At 36.4% G+C, this 18,432-nt stretch overlaps 1 protein-coding gene across 5 annotated transcripts in view; it reads left to right on the top strand.

Annotated features, from left to right (window-relative positions):
* Nucleotides 1-17,912, top strand: part of lrmda (leucine rich melanocyte differentiation associated) — a 479,502-nt gene extending 461,590 nt beyond the window's left edge. For all 5 annotated transcript variants that reach the window (XM_073873058.1, XM_073873057.1, XM_073873055.1 and 2 more), the window contains one exon: nucleotides 14,347-17,912. In XM_073873058.1, coding sequence (XP_073729159.1) covers nucleotides 14,347-14,426 — 80 coding nt within the window. In that variant the 3' untranslated portion in view covers nucleotides 14,427-17,912. The remainder of the gene's footprint in view (nucleotides 1-14,346) is intronic.
* The last annotated feature ends 520 nt before the right edge of the window (nucleotides 17,913-18,432 follow it).

The following is an 18,432-nucleotide window of genomic DNA, read 5'->3' as shown; positions in this document are numbered from 1 at the left end:
GCACCCAGCCACCAAGGAGCGGTCAAAGAGCCAGTGGCTTCACTTTTCAAGAAGTATGAGGCATCTTGAAAGCTGACCATTAACCCTTTCATTGCTATTAAAGTGAAATTACTGAACCTAAATGTAAAAGCCTGATAAAAATGCTAATAAAAAAACACCAGACGCACTTAGAGGGTTTTGCATCTAAACTCTAATTTATAAAAAAACATGAAAACCAACCAAAAAACATAGACACATGACAAGAATCCCCATCTTAACTTTTAAAGCCTCCTGATTCTTAACCCAAACGTTTGTGAATGATTCTCATTATTGTCATTTCCTCATCTATCCAGAGTTTATTCCCGACTGATCTGCTGTCTCAAGCTCCTCTTGTCTCAAGAGCCTCCGATTATCTCTGATGAGAAACAGCCACGTCTCTTTAATATCACACATCTGTGTCAGGATTGGTCAGTAGTTTGTGCTTTATCCCGGGCTCTGTGTTTTAAGCCGTTCCACTTTAGCTGCATATGGCTCCATTTGACATGCAGCCCAGTAAACCATCACAACTTCAGCCTGCCTTTTGATTGAATAAGTGACATATGCAGCGTACTAATTTAATATCCTCCATCATTCTACACTTGTTTTTGTCTGGACGGTGACCTTCACTCACTCAGAAAAGAGATAGTGAACGCAGCTGCTGTCTGACAGTGCATATGGATGTTCATCTCAAAGGATGCTCTTATTGTCTGTGACCTCAGAGTGAATTGCATTCGTTGAGCATTGCATTCAGGATTATCGTACTTAAATCATAAAGCTACAAAAACCTTATAAACTTGTACTTTATTGTTGCCGTCTGTAAAGGTTTGTGGCGGAGAAGGCATTAAGAGACATGGTGCATGTTTACATAGATAAACAATTGAACGCAGCATGCAAAAATGCAGATTACTGAAAATGCATAATGCATTACTCCTAGGACTGTAGGTCAATGGTAGTTCATCTAAGCGAAGACTTTATCACCGGATGTTGGTTCAGACTGTTAAAGGACACAGACAGATATACTATGAGACATATAATAGCTGCAGCTGCTCACAGCTATAACTCATCCTCTCACAGCCTTACCATTGCCAGTCTGTCTTCCCTTCAGGTATTATTTCCGGCTTTTGAGATGATAAGGAAAGTTTAATTGCATTGTTAATTGATTTTTCTCACAACATTATTAGCCTGATTGATTGCGGAGCTGATGAAAGTGTGGGATACAGCGAGAACACGCACAGAGAATAGATAACCTTGATGGTAGGAGCTACATCCTTCGGATATGTCTTTCCTTGACATATTGATGGCCCTTGAGAAGAAGGAAGCTGATTGTATGCAGAACACTTATGCAGTCTGTTGATTCATTTGTTTTTGTGTTGTTCAGAGGTGATCGACACATTCAGCTATGGGACTTTATCAGTTTTTAGTACTTTTGTAGATGATTTAATCCTCATTAAAAAAGTTTTACTCAAAGGTTGGACCTTTTAAAGCTGAGGTATTTTTTGCACTACTTTATTTCAGTTTAATGTGCAGAGACAACTTTAATCAAGTCATTAATAGGCCAAATCAATGTTGTGTTAGTTTATGCATCCTTTCCAGCTCGAAATAGTGACACTGACTCAACCAGTGTGTTTGGTAGATGATAAATATATTTTTTACTTTTTCAAATTTGTATGTTGACATCAGAGACACAAAAATTGCACACTTTACTTTTTAAATGTTCAATAAGCTTAAAATTAAAGATGCACCGATATAAATATTTTGGTTGCACTTTATTTTACAGTACGTGTACTTACCCTGTACATATATGATAAATAAGTTGTACTTACCGGCAAATGTGTGGTACTTACTTTTATGTATCTACATGGTAATTAATTGGTATCATTACTGTACTTACCAGTAGTACATACTTTGTAGTTATTATGTAACTCTAGGTAAGTACTGGGTAATAACATATACATACTTATAGTGTAGGTATACTGTAACTAACGAGAAACATTACTGTACTTACAAATAAATGTACAATATAAGTATTTAGTATTTACCGGCAAGTTAGGGTAAATGACAAGTATTTATAGTGTACATATATGATAACTAATATAAAACACTACTGTACTTACAAATTGTATATACATGATAAGTGTGTGGTACTTGTAGGCCAGTGTAAGTTAATGAAAGGTACATAGAGTGTATGTATACTGTAACTAACGAGAAACACTAGTTTACTTAAGTGTGTGGTACCTGTAGGCCAGTGTAAGTTATACTTATACCATACGTATATGATAACTAAGAACAAACATTACTGATGTGCCATTTTGGTACTCAGACTCAGTATTTTTGTCCTTTAAACCAAGCATTAAATAACCATATGCATTAACTACTGGGTACATTCACTAGTATGTTGATGGTAACTGCATGGAAACAGGACTGGAAAATAAAGTGTTGATTTTTACACAGTTATTACATAGGACCTAAGATATAGCATCATATACATGTCACTGTGAGGCAAACCCAACCATTGACTATCATACACATTAACTACTGGGTACATTCACTAGTACACAATTATTGTGTATATACAATTTGTAAGAACAGAAGTGTTTTATATTAGTTATCATATATGTACACTATAAATACCTGTCATTTACCCTAACTTGCCTGTAAATACTAAATACTTAAATTGTACATTTATTTGTAAGTACAGTAATGTTTCTCGTTAGTTACAGTATACCTACACTATAAGTATGTATATGTTATTACCCAGTACTTATCTAGAGTTACAAAATAACTACCAAGTATGTACCACTGGTAAGTACAGTAATGATACGAGTTAAATACCATGTAGACCTAAAAGTAAGTACCACACATTTGTCGGTAAGTACAACTTAATTTACCATATATGTACAAGGTAAGTACACGTACTGTAAAATAAAGTGCTACCAATATTTTTTTACCGATAGCTGACTATTCAGACTGATATCTGCCTACAGTGTACCGATAGTTTGGTGGTTACATTAACTTGCATTAACTAAATTCTAAAAATTAAAATTTCTGAATGTTATTCATTCATATAATGACCATTAATATTGAACATTAAGCTAGTGATGTTTCTTTACATTTGCTATACACAGAACTTAAATCCATTGCATTTTCCTGTTCTCTTTTGAATAGTCCCTTTCACACATACAGTCTTTACTGGTAATTTACTGGTAAATTGCAGTTAACAGGTCATGTGTGAACAGAGACTTTCTGGTAAATCAGTGCTGCCAATTTACCAGTAAGAGAGGTTGTAAGATTACCAGTAATTTACCAGTAAGCGCTATGTATGAACAAAAAATATAGATTACCGGCATTTAGAACAGACGACGTCAGACTGCGCTGACAGCTTCGGTCCAATCATAACATTTTGATACAGATGACGCGTTTAACCCCGCACTGTTTACGGACGTTTCCACACACACATGCTGCTTAAAAGTCAAGTACACCTGAAGTTAACATCCAAATTTTTTCACCAAAGTTGTTTAAAACAGCTTACCATCTATTTGCCGAATTGCCGAAGTCCTTAGCACATCCTCTTTGAAGTCTAATGTGCAAACATTACTGTTAAAAACGCAGGTTTTGTTTGATGTCCCCTAATGAAATAATGTTTGGTTACAGGCAACTTTGTGACCATCAGCGTTTGCCACAGATGTGAAAATAACAAAATACAGACCGTGGATATGAAGTCATAACCCGCCATTGTTAACAAATACAACACTGAGATCACTGCGCGCCACAGGTAACTTACACTTTCTCTCTGAGTTTACCTGTATTTTGATATCTTATATCTTATATTTTGATGTCTTATGCTGGGTACACACCAAAAGATTTTTTACATTTTATACGATTTTTAAAAGTATGATAGACCACAAACATGAGGATAAAAAAATCCTAGATTTAACCGTTTTGCTCCTATAGTGTGTGGTTTGCCACGATGTGTCAAAGACAGCACACCACACACAAAAATTTTTCAACCAGAGTCTCGACTGTGAACACAGAAAGTCTCACAAAATCTCACGAGACTTCAGAATAAGCATGGCGAACAATATGCAGGAAGAAATTTCAATGATAGTGTTTGGATTAAATTTCACAGAAAATTCAAAGGAAAAAGTAAAGAGTGTGAGTGAAGTCGTGTGGGAACTTGGTCTGTACAAGTTCACTTTGCATCAACTTCACTTTGTACTGCGCCATGACTGCTTCTGTCTTCCATTATCTCGCTTTCTGATTGGATATTGTTTCGTTTCACGTGATAATCTTAAGAGCGTGCACACGTTTGTCCTTGGGGTTCCCCTCACACATCAGGATTTCTGATTGTAAATATTAAACTAATGCAGTAAATTCATGGTAATTTACAGAAATTACTGTGTGAAAGAGGCTATTGACAGATTATATCAGCCATGACTTTTGTCTGTTTTAAACTATCGGCCGATAGTGTGACAAATTGCTTTTATCGACCAATACCGAATGATGTTTTATTAACGTAGTTCGGGAGGAGCACGTCAAATAAACCACTTAAGTACTTCCTGCTGTCTATAATCAGTAATCAACAAATACTCTAATATCACCAGCTGTCCACAATCAGTAATCATCATACCTACCTAATCAGCACAAAGGCAAGCCATATATATAAGTCACAGTTTAACCCTCCAAAGATCCTCTGCAGTCTTCAGAATCCCTCCACCACCCCGTCTCCTCTCATTCACCAGGTTATTTCCTAAACCGGGGGGTGTGGATACTCTGCGTTCGGGCCCATTTTCGAGCTCAAAGCCCTCTCCCCGGACAGCACGCCAAATACGTTTACTAGTTTAATCTATCCAACTTATTTGTAAGTGTGAACTGGTGAATTATTATTGGTGCATCTCTACTAAAAATGTGAACTGTGCAGCCTATGTAAAATAATAGGGTAAAAAAATAGCACACAAATGTACTTTTGCAGTATATAAAAACCATGTGTCTAAAATAAAAACGTATATTATTTAGATGTGTTCTGCATTTCTTTACACATTGTGCTTCCAGAGGCTTTTTAAATGGTGTTGTGATAAATGTTGGTTATTATGATTTTACCAGAGTTTTGCCAAAGGAAGAAAAACAAAAACACAGCACATTTCTGGGACGTCAGGCGCCCACCTCACCGTTTGTGATAGCAGGTCACACAGGGGCTCTGGAGACCTCTTGTTGTTTGTAATAAGCAGTGAGTGTGCTTCTTCTAACCCCCCACACACAAACACATATTAAGACAAGCTCCTCTCCTCTCAAAACAGGCAGGTATGTCAGTACGAGAACAATGCTTTCAACCTTTCCCCTGCCAAAATATGCACTATGGAAACATTAGCTTCCAGCAAACTTTTAATCTGTCACTTTAATGACTGTGCGTGTGGAATAAAGAGGCAGCCAGGTCCTGACACAGTCTCTTTTTTATATTAGCTATCAGCTCATCAGCTATTCTCACGGGCTCACACCGGCCGATCTGTTTTCCACTAACAGGTTATGTAAGAAAAAGCTGCTTTTGCATTTTACCTCTTCTTCTGGATTTTTCTCTCACTCGTCTTATTTTACCATGTACAGTAAAAAACAGTGTCCAGCTGTGTGTGAAATTTGCAGCGGGCTGCACTATATCACGCATCACCGTAGCTGCCGGTTTACTGTACGTTAAACACACTCTCCTGCGCCTGGCTGGATCGACTCTTTGGCTTTGACTCCCCACAGATCTTTGTTGAAAGAAGCTGGAGGAGGAAGGCTCGTCTCTTGGGCCAGATCATGTGCGAAAGCAGTCAGGCTGTGACTTTGCTTCAGGACTGTGTTAGAGCATCACTTTATTAATCACATGTTGTTCTCTGTATATAAACTACAGTGTTGCTCTAATATGAGCCTCAGTGACAAGGATGGAAATCTCAAGGAAACTTTTTTAAAACTTTTTTGTTGTCATGGCTCAGAATGTCAGGTGGTATAACCATTAGGAAAAGAATTAAACATCACTAATTCATTATATTATTAGACACTTTATTAATAACGCTTTTCAAAAAGGTTGTATTTGAAAATTTCAGATGCAAAACCCGCTGTGTCTGTCATTTTTGATCGGACTCAAAGGATTCTGCCTAAAAACAGTATTTTTAAATGGCCTGAGGGCGGGACTAAGCGGACTCGAAAGTATTTGATGAACTTAGATTAGGTGTCGAGAGCATATAGTTAATCTCATTATCTAATTTTTGATAAAGTTTTATATGTAGGGGAGAGCAGGGACGAACGTACCATTTTTCAGAAAAACATAATTTTAAAAGATAATGTTATAGACGGTTTCAGCAGTAACAACAAAAACAAGCGGCTGTCGCGGTCCGCAGTAACTTCCGGTAAACTCCGCTAATAATAAATAACAACAAAGTACTTCAAACTTAGTTTATTTATATAACAAGCAAAACAACAACACATAGATTACATAGGGAACCAAAACATTTGTTATTTTTGACGAGGCATTTGTTCAAGAGATCAGTTTAGCAACTAGTTAGACCATTAAAAAAAAGAAACCGGAAGTAAGGTTCGGATCCAGACGTGTATCACGTGCATCCTATGAAACTGTCTATAGACAGCGATATATTATTTTTATTATTATTTTTTTTCGATACATTTTTCGGTGCGTAAATAACGCAAATTTTTGACATGTCTGTCAAGGGTTTGTGTGCTAAAGATGCTGTCATAGTTTGGAATGCAAATGTTATCAGGGCTCAGGGAAAATCGCTTTGTTACTTTCGTCCCATGTTACTTTTGCCCCGGTTCTCCCCTACTTTATGGTCACAAGGAGTGTTGGGGCCAAAGGGTGGCCTGTCGATTTCAAAACATATTTCACCATGTAAAAAAACAGGACATAGTACATTTTATCAATGTTTGAATATCAAAAGTTTTCTTGGTATCTGAGCCGTGCTAGTATTTTATAAAAATATTATCAAAAAAGTTAAAAAACATTTTATTATTTTCTTGTCAAGTAACAATATACTTTTATTATTATTATTAATTGCTTTAAAACCAGTGATGCCACAGTTACTTTGAAAAAGTAATCTGATTACTGATTACTGATTACTCCTTTAAAAAGTAACTAAGTTACTTTACAGATTACTTGATTTTAAAAGTAACTAAGTTAGATTACAAGTTACTTTGTTAGTTACATTCCAGTAGCTGCCAACACCCCCACTGCCTCAACATTAAAAATGACAACCGGTTTTGCCAACACTCACTTTATTGGAAGTGCATTTTTAACAGTAACGTCAACAATGTATCTCCTGACATTTTAAGTTGAACTGTTGTGTTTTAAAAAACTAAAATATATATATATATGAGTCTTTCTTGACTTCACTTAACATAAATAGGGGTGAGCAGGGGCCATTTTCAGAAAAACTTAATTTTAAAAGTTAATGTTTTAGACAGAGATATATTTTTGTTGTGGTCAATAACTCACAAGTGTGGTCTATCAAAACCAGCTGGAATTTTGAACAAATGTAAAACGACTTCTGTATAATTTCACTTTAAACAAGAGTAGTGAATTGTTACTTTTGACCTTGACAGCAGGGACGAAAGTAACACACAGGTGGGTCAAAAGTAACACAAAACATGATAGATTTTTGTGTTACACTTGTTTTTATTAAATATATATTACTATGACCTCTTTAATATGTAACTGCAAACTTATTTTGTCATTTATAATTAAATTACATTTTTATTTTAAATTTCAGTTTTATCAAATGTTTCAAAAGCAACCAACAGTACAAACTTAAATTGCTGAGACTAAAAAAATTCAATAGTTTAAACACTATGAAAATAAAATTAAATCAAATTAGAATAATATCAATTTTTTACCATATTATACACAGTATTAGCAGCTGGACAAAACTAACAAGTGTTACTTTTGACCCGACAGGATCTACTTACTCTATAAACTCGACTTACTTTTATTTTGAAAAACGGAGAAGTCTTCAGGATGTTATATACTAAATACCTTGTAGATTTATCAGTATTGTAACACATGAAACGAGAAACACAACACGTTGTAAGAAAAAAAGACCGCTTTTGGAATGTACTTATGATGGTTGAAAACACAGTTCTGGATCTACACGTGGAAATCGGTGAGTAAATAACGCGATATTTGTCAACTCTTTCAGAGGTTATGTGCTAATATGCTGTCATAGTGAGATTTAGATGTTATCAGGGCTCGGAGAAAATCGCTTTGTTACTTTCGTTCTTCAACTCTCCCACACTTACTGGTTTTGCACTGAAGTCCAGCTTTTGTTGTTTGGGTAGTGGATGAACTCCTGCTCACTGCTTCGCATCACCGGGTGGGATGTGGGACTTGCTCTTAGTTTGACTGTCTGCGCCGTGCTGCGACTCCAAAGGTTTTTTTTTTTAATTTGACGTAGTGTTTTTGTAGCTGCAACTCTCTTCTCTCTTCATTGTACGTTGTTTACGTTTGTGTCGCTTACACTTGACCTGAATTGTCCTCGTGCTGAAAACGTGACTTGTCGCACACCTGACTTCACTTCCCGAGACGCAAGAAGAAATATACAAGAAAATATATATTTTACTAAGGAAAATTTCAAAAATAGTAACGCACAGTGACTTGGATAAGTAACTTTAATCTGATTACTGGTTTGGAAATATTAACGCGTTAGATTACTCGTTACTAAAAAAAGTGGTAAAATTAGAGTAACGCGTTACTAAGTAACGCGTTACCGGCATCACTGTTTAAAACTTTATTTGTATTAAATAAGATATCAGTTTTTTTGTTAGTTTTGTTTATTAGGGTTTGTTAAAGGGGGGAAATGGAGAAAAAGCTGTTATTTTAGGTTAATATGTTTTTCTCTTTATTATAAGTCAAATAAAACTATAAAAATCAATAAAAAAAACTTGCTTGACTGCTTGCCTTTTGAAATTGTAAAAAAAAGAGAAATGAATGAATGAACACATTTAAAGGCGGAGTGCACAATGTTTGAAAAACGCTTTGGAAAAGGAGATGGGCCGACTACCAAAACACACTTATAGCCAATCAGCAGTAAGGAGCGTGTCTACTAACCGACATCCTTGCCGGGTTGCGTATGTGTGGGGTGGGTCTTTTAAAAGAAGGTCCAGATTCTATTGGGGTAGGGGCGTGTTTGATTAGGTGATTTCAAATATCAACATTGGCTTTCAAACATTGTGCACTCCGCCTTTAAGTACTGACTAATTTAAATGTACTTACTATAGGGTTAGGGTAAGTTGCATGTTATTATGCAAAATTAACTGTTGTTACTATAGTAAGTTCATGAAACATGTACTAAAAACACTGTAAAATAATATGTTACCAATATTTTTTAAATTATTTATTTTATTTTATTACAGTTTGTGGTCAGTTACACAACCTTGACATTTTTGGCTCCACATTAATATTCCTGAATCTGAGTTCAAAACTTTTTTATAGTTGAGGTTATTTTATGTATTACATCTGTAGTGAATAACACAAGAAGCAGAAAAAAGCACTATGAGCATCAGGTTACTGACCCATAGCAAGTGTCTGACATTCGGTTAGGTTTCCTGATGAGCCGAGGTTCACCAGAATCTGGGCTGATATCAACGCTCTAAAAGTCCCAATGAGCAGAAAGCCTTCCAGTAGCAGAACCTCAATCCCCAGAGTATCTGCCACAGCTGGAGTACAAAAACCCCTCAAAACCCGTGTCCGCTGCCCCCACCACACCCGTTTGCTTAACAGAGGAGGGACACATGATCTAATGCAAGCAGACATCTCTTCACACTTCACAGTTTGGATCACCTCAACTCACTGGGATGGCAGGGAAAATGAGCGTCGCACAGCTACAAAAGTCCAAATTTAGATTGACTGAGTTTGTCCCCGGGCCTGTGTGCTGACACGAGCGGCCCTGCCACTAACTCGCTGTGGATAGAGAGCACCGGACTGGAGTGACATGTCGGAGGAGCGGACTGGTTGCGGATCGCTGGCGGTGGAGGAAGGGGAGGAGCGGCTACTTTGAAGCGTCAGGAGTGGGAAGGTGTCAGATTCGGTTAGAATCCAGACTGGTGTTAGAATATGCTTGGCACTAATATGGCACCAGTATCTCGCTCCTCATCTCTGTTCTCTGTCACTACGTGCAATTCCAGGGCCCGTCTCTCTCTCTCTCTCTGTCGCTCTGACAGTGTCTTTTCGGATTATGTTAGTGGAGCGCTCGGAGCACAGCCGTGGCTTGCCCATCACTCAGGCGCTTTGTTTGAAGCATGTCCTTTTTTGTCATTAATGCACTTGATGTCTATTTAAAAACATCAGCAAGCGGTATCTGTTTTCCTGTCAGGAGATCATTGACAGCATTAATGCCACTTGTCCTTGCCTCATTTACTAAAGCCCTGACACCTCGCTGCCACATCCATTAACTGCATCTGTTTCTCTCTCTCTTTTCTCTCATGTCAGAACAATCCTGTCTGTAACACACATTGGTTTGACTCTTTACGCATCACCTATAGGCCTTAAAGTCAATTCATATTATTAGGAATGCAGGAATAAGATGTACTCAATACAAAGCTTCTGTTGTTTGGTTGTGTTGTAGCCAGGATATTTATCATTGATATGTGAGATCATTGAGAGAAAGTTGGCATTACATTTTACATAGTAATTGAGTCATATGGTAAATATTTGTGCTGTGGGCTTTTTAATCTTCGTGAATCTTGCTTTTGTGTGGTGATAATGGTTTGTATTGTTATTTTAGATTAAAATAAGGCCATTTGAGCCCCTGGTACTGTATATCTCTACACAACAATATTTTAGAGACTCTTCTCACAAGGGGACAGCCAACAAACCTAGTAACTACCCAAACATTAGCTGTTTTTCCTTCAAATTGTGCAAATTGACTTTGCAAATTGAAAATACGGCCAATGGAAACATGTCAATTTCACATTTTCTAAGAAACACCTAATACGTTGGCACTCCTAAGTATGAGGGGCTTTTCGTGTCATTAATGTTTAGATTATACTCTTACGTCTCTTTTGGTTAAAAATAATGCCTAGTGTGGGGGATGTAATATTAGTAAACCTACCAACATCAGTCGACATGATGTTTGAAATGACTTGCTGTACTGCGAGAGGAAAAACTAATCGCAAATCATCGGTCATTTCACAAAAGTTTCTTGTCGACATTAAGAAAACATGACATAAGTTTTGCCCAAATTTGTAAACACAATGAAATGGAAAGCAGCTAGTGGCAGAATGTTTTTTTTTTTTGGTGGTGGTGGTGGGGACTAGTTTTATTATAGATTTGGATATATGAAATTTTATTAATAGGATAAACCATTTGAGATGTACCATCTTGTTTTCGAGGGGGTCCTTACATTCAAAGTTACACAATCGTAAAGAATAACAAAAATATAACAAAATTATAATCAACATAACAAACAACAAACAAACATGCGACAAAAAAACGAATAAATAAAAAAATTACCCCATCAAATACAAAAAATTATCAGTAATGTAAAATTACGGGAAAAAAATATTTTTGTATCACAGAAAATTTCTGTAATTTATTGTGCCCGTTATTTTACGGTATTTTTCCAGCAGTACCTTTTTCACTGATTTTTTTACAGTGTAGATAAACAAAATACAATTATAAATATCAAATCAAATACCAGTGACAATAAGTAATCTACTAGCAGAAAAATAAAAAAGCATAACACAATACTAAATTAATAACAATAACAACTATAGCAGTGACCGTTTCAATAGCATGTACATTCCACCTTAAAAATAAGATGCTAAAGAAACAACCAAAATGATGTAATATATGTAATGTCTGCAGGCTTTAAACATAACTGCTCTTTTCCCAATTGTTTTTTTTTTTTTTGCACAAAGATGAAATATGGCAAATATCCAATTAGTACTGTAAATACTGTGACAATGTTTTTTTTTTTTTTTGTAAATTTTTTGCACATTTTCTATTGCCTTGTAAATTTCATGATCTGTGAAAATATAGTCACATGCCGGCATATATTTCTTAGAAGATGAACCAATAAGACATTATCACCCATTTAATATGGCAAATGCAGCACCACTGTGAAAACAAAAGTATGTCCATTTGGAAAATGTAGTCTTTTGTCCATGTTACCAACACACTACAAATCCCTTCCTTATGTTTAAAAGGTTATGAATCTGAAGAATTAAAATGACTATTCTTCACAAATTAATAAGTGTTACTTCCAGATACCATAGTACAGGTGTTCTGTATGATTCATTGATAACATTGTCCTGTTACCAACAGGCATATCCTTGTATTGTGTTTTATGGAAATGATTCAGTAAAATGAACCACAGTTGGCTATATTTGAAGAGTTTGGTTTCAAAACGCAATCAGTATTGTATCAGGTCAGTATTAAAAATTAAATTCTTAATTTTACGCAGAATCCAATATCTGCCGTGTTATTCTGTCATCTTTTCTCCCTTTTTCCCAAAACGCGATACACCACTCCTCCTTCTCTGCAGAATGCAATAAATCCACTCCACAGATTACTGCACACCATTCCACACATTGAAAACAACAATGGCGGCACGTTAAATACACACAGAATTTAGTTTTTATAATAAATCTTTGAAAATCAAATTATGGATTTGAATTTTTAATGTTATTATAACCTAAATATGCTATGTGAAAATAGTGGTTTTCATCTTGTCACTTTCTTGGTATAGAAACCAAATTTTTACCAAAATTTGTCAAAATGATTTATTGCGTTTTGGAACTAAACTCTTCATTTAAAAATACCATGGTATTTACCATATCATACCATATCATAATTGCCACAGTTGTTGTTTTGTGGCATCTCTCACAGATGCCCATAGTTTTTTTTTTCAATGCACGAATGGAGGAATAAATGGACATTTAATGGCATAAGCAGTATTTTAAAATAACGTCTGGTTTAGTCATGTTTGAAAAGTGTGAATCATATTAAAAACAGGCTTGTTTCATCTGTGCTGCTATTGCCATGTAGGAGTGTCAACAATCCTTCCAGGGTCTGTCACAATATATCTCACAAATCACTGATATTCAATGAAGTAAAAAGCAAATGGTCACATCAAACATAGTCAGGAGACCAGCTCACTATTGATACTTATTCTTATTCTCTCTCTCTCTCTTTTTCTCTCTCTCTCTTTCTCTCTCTCTCTCTCTCAAAGCAAGCACTTTCTTGGCTTGCTGTTGTCTAGACATTGCCCGAGGCTAAATGTTGTCTCTCTAGTGTTTTCAGACTTTAGACGGATACACTGTCTCCCCTGACACACCTTTCATGCCAGATATTTGAGTGAGAAATGACAGATTTCTGAGGCTGGATTGTGTATTTAGAGTGGAGTGTGTACATTACTGACAGGCTGTTGATGGATAAACAGTGACAGATTAACAGTTTTGTGAAGGTTATAGCATTTACACTGCTAGAAGGTTTATAAAGCTGCGTGCACACCGCCAGCGACTACCAACGGCAGAGCAACGCAAACTCATTCGTTTCGATGAAAGCTGCCAAAGTGCAGCGACACACGAAATCGCGTTCATTGGCGACTGGAAGTGGGTGTGTCCAGTGACGCAACAAAGATGAGAATAGTTCAACATTATGCAAATGATGAGCAACTACTGTACCAATGAGAGTGAAACAGTCGACTTAACGTAATCCGTCTCCCTTCAGTTTCTCAGAGGATGATAAGTTATTTGTTTATAATTGTTGCTTGGAGAACCAAAATTAGGAATGTCTCTTACCGACCCCATTGAGAGAGACTGGTGACACACAGTGACAAAGTCGTTGAAGGTGTGCATGCAGCATAACAGCACAAACCTGAATTGCATATTACATTCTTGTTGCCTTAGATCTGTTGTTTTTATCCATCACACTAAATGCTGGGATTGCCTTTTCTATGACAAAACAAAATGTTGCCTTAGGCCACACTCATATCAATCAAGGTTAGCACGCACACATGATTTAAAGCGAACCATGTCAGCATAATCGTACCAAACAAAGCATAATTTGGGGGTTAAGCATACTTGGGTAAGGTATGCATAATGTGAGTACACCCTTATAGTCAGATTAAAACTTTAACATTCATTGCACAAAAATTACCCTGTGGTGAAAACGTTTTTATGAAACTATAAAAAGGTAAAAAAAAACATGTTTTACTGACTTTACTTTAAAGAGTGTAAGCATTGTAAAAAAGTGATTGCAGCATTTCATAGGTTCACATCAGGTCAGCGTGACATTGACAGTGCAGTTAAATGTCATTTTGACATGCTCTTCTTTCTCACTTTCAGGGGTTTTCACCAAGTGCCGTTACGTCTACTACGGCAAGCACTCGGAGGGCAATCGATTCATCCGCAATGACCAGCTCTGACTGACAGACGGGCCACGCAACAAAGATATCCTCCACATGATATTATTATAAATATACACGTTGCCACACGCATTTTTAACAAGCCAAACACACAGCCCTCTAGTGCCGTCTACTGAGTGAGCCTTCAATGCCACCTCTCATCCTTCTCGCTCCGGCTGAGCCCTGCCATCCAGATTGACATGATTGCCTTTAAGCAGCCCCGCCACGCAGCGGTGACAGACATGCGTACGGCCAAGTGCTCGTCCTGACAGCCGCGCCTCCGTGATGGATTGCCTGATCCAACTGCTGCTCTCCGCAGGTCAAAGGTCCCACCTGAGGCTGCGGGCTGCCCGCACGAAGAGCCTCTCTCAAAGTCAAAGATAAAGTTAGAGAGAAAGATGATGTTGCTTTTGTTGCATTATACTTCATCTACTATTAAAACTAAAGCCTTGTGCATCATAGCCGTAGGCATCACTGTAGGTATAATGTCAGTTTAAGTCATTGAAGGTTTTCTCTAATAAAAGTATTTAAAGCATAACAACTTATTCATATTCATAAATCAACCTGATCTCACAGAAATGTGTATGTATTTTAGAAGTTGGTTAATTTGTATTAATTTGTACAATTATTCGAAATCAAACCCGGTCAAATAAAACATACAAATTTGATCATACAAATAAGTCACTTAAATATGTACACATTTTTGTGTTATAATAAGCATAAAATGAAGCTAAGGAAAATCATGTTTTACTTATACTTTAAAAAAGTTTTCTTTAATTTTGATCCTGTTTTTCATATTCATCATGATTATTTTACAGAAGTGCAGCTGAGAATCTGTGGCATGTGTATGTTTACGTGAGTTGCATGTGTGTGAGATTTTGGGTGTTGCGGGGGCAGTTGTTGTGGTGCAGAGCCTGGAGGAGCTGTGAAAGGAGGTAATGAGCTTTGCTTTATTTTATTCTTTCTCCGGAGGAACAGAGTAAAGAAAGACAGCAGCTCTGCCAGTGAAATGGAGGAGGATGATGTGTGTCTGTGTGTGTGGAGTCAACAACTTTCCTCGCTCTTTTTGATTGTTTCCTCATGTCATTTTTGGACCAGTGTTAATGACTTTCTCTTATATTGTGTTTGTTTTTGAAAATCCAAGAAGGTCTTTAAAACGTGTTTTGAAAGCTGCGGCAACAGTGGCCAGCAGTTTAGTTTACTAACAGAGGCCAAAAATTTGGGAATGTAATTAAATTACTGGTGGATGTTTAATATTTGCCCAGTTTCTTTTTCAACACGTGTTCTTAAACATCACATTCCATATTTTTAGTTTATGCACTCGTTTTCATATTCTGCACTATAGACAAACCACAAATCCACAGCAAATGTAAAGATAATCAAGTGTAGAGAGAGCAGATGAACTGCACACTGTTTGATGGAGATGATCTTGCTTGTACATGTTCCCTATATAGGATCTTTTTAAAACAGTGGATCTCATTCACTAATTTTTTTTTTTTCGTATTTGAGGTGTAAGAAAATATTGATGCATCGTGATATTTTGTTAGGCAATACTGTATCTATACTCAAAAATGCAATATCCTTTTTTCAATTTTTTAGAGCATTGGTCTCCAACATGGTGCCCGCACAGAGTCTGTGAGTTGCCCGCCAAAGCACATTCTATTAATAGTCTCAATTGTAATATTTATTTATTACATATTTTTTACATTAGCTTCTTTTATGTATGTAAACATTTTAAACAATGATAAAACATATCAACAAGTAAAATAAAATAAGTTCAACAAAACAGTTTTGAATAGACAATATCAAAAAGTAGCCCTCCAGATTGTTTTATCCATTGTTGGAGACCCCTGGTTTGGAGTATTTATCTTCTTACCATCTGAATATAAACAATGACAGGAAGTACTAGCATAGGGGCACAACACTTTTTGCTAAGGTTTGCATAATGGTGGTGTGTTCTTAATTACAGCTTTCCTAAAATTATATACTATTATGTTCCTAAAATAGAAAATATTGTCTCACTTTACAGTATCGGGACATATTGCAACCTATATCGTATCAAGAGATTTTTGTCGATACACAGCCCTAATTCATAAGCACATTTGAACTTCTCGCCAAAACTTTTACCACCTAATTTACAACACGTCTGTACGCAAATGAAATTGTTCTTAAACTTGTTCTTATGTTAGTGGATTTGGAGTGTTTACATGCCCAAACCAGCTTAGAGAAGTATGTTATCGAAGCAAAAGGCGGATTAAGTGATTGATTTATGGACTTCTCATTAGATTATTATGTTTACATTTAGGCATTAAAGGCGGGGTGCATGATTTTTGAAAAACACTTTAAAAAAGGGAGTCATGCCGAGTACCAAAACACACTTGTAGCCAATCAGCAGTAAGGGGCGTGTCTACTAGCCAACATTGTTGCCTGGGTTGCGTATATATGTGGGCCGGGTCTATCAAAGAAAGTCCAGGGCTCCGTTTCAATAAGGATGTTCAAACAAGTCTGAGTTTAAACTTGAACTCTGAGTTGACTTACTCTGAGATAGTAAACTTTTACAGAACAGCTGATCTGAGTTAGTTCAATCGACTAGAGTAGGTTGACTCTGAGTTAAGTGCGTGCACAGCCACAATGAAAAGCCATCATCAATGGAGCTCAGATATTACGATTTACCATGTCAACAGCACGTGACAAAGAGGTCTGAATCCTTTTTACTACTAAAACTGAAAGTGTTGCTGCAAGTGTACAGCAACTACGAGCATATATTTAAAAAAAAAAAAATTGTTGGAAATTGCTACTCTGGTAAATGCATAATTTTCATCACGGTAAAAATATCAGAAGTAAATAAACGGAGGACTGTACGTTATTTTATTCATTTTCATGCAGATGCAACCCCATAGACCAAAAGAACATGACAGCAGCTCAGCTAAAAATGAAATTAGGCATAATACTTGTGCATAAAAAGGCTACAATTTTACAAATGTTTGTCATGGATAAAACAGAAATACGCTAAACCGGGATTCGAACTCAGATCGCCGAAAGTTAGTCTGCCCAAACCACTGCACACAGCACTACCCACTAGACCAGCGATAATGAGGAATGTGTTCATAAGAAATGTAAAGGCAACTATTCAGATGTAAGAGCACGGCCACAAAGACTGATATTAGTCATGTAAGGATATTTATATATCTAAAATGACTGCAAAGAAAAATAATACCGCTCACATAAATGCAAATATGACAAAAATCCAATCGGGGTCTCAAAATCCTCTCGCAAAATAAATGTAACTTCCTACAAATAAATGCAGCAGCATCATCTACGGGATCCTCTATAAAAGCACTTAAAATTTGAGTCACTTAGACGGTCTGTGCACCTAAGTATATCAAATTGGCTTTACTAGTCATTTCAATATACTGTCTACATTTTTTTGTTTAAATTTAAGTGTAATTTAAAATATATAAAGCACTAAGGTAAAATGATTTGCACTGGCAATTTGATTATAAATTAAATACAGCTAAAAATATTTTACAGTGTACATGATAAAAATGCGCACAATGAATGAATGTACTCAGTGTTTCCCATACATTGATTTATTTGTGGTGGCCCACCAAAGAATCAACACTGGCCCCCACAAATAGAATTTTCATGATTCCCATTTTCGTTTTTATTTCACTATTTAAAACAGCTTAATTCGGCTTAAAATATAATTTGATATATAATATAGATCAAATACAGATACTGTACAGATTAAAGAGTAGAAGTGAAACATATTTCAGGTGCCAACACTAGATCAAACGCAAACACGACATGATGACGTCGCATATGCTAAATAGCTGGTGACGTCATCACATACATCTAGCACATAGCACACATACATCTAGAAGACGTCTATTTGATGTCTGCGTTTACATCTGCAAGACGTATTATTTAGATTGTTTGCTCATCTGCAATACGTCTCAGAGACGTTTCCGAAAAGATGTCATATAGACATATTGAAGACGTCTGCAAGATCTCCAGATCTTTACCA

The sequence above is a fragment of the Misgurnus anguillicaudatus genome, chromosome 11 (assembly GCF_027580225.2).
Source record: "Misgurnus anguillicaudatus chromosome 11, ASM2758022v2, whole genome shotgun sequence".
Lineage (NCBI taxonomy): Eukaryota > Metazoa > Chordata > Actinopteri > Cypriniformes > Cobitidae > Misgurnus > Misgurnus anguillicaudatus.
The sequence above is the reverse complement of the archived record's forward strand: the minus strand, read 5'-3'. Positions and strand labels throughout refer to the sequence as shown.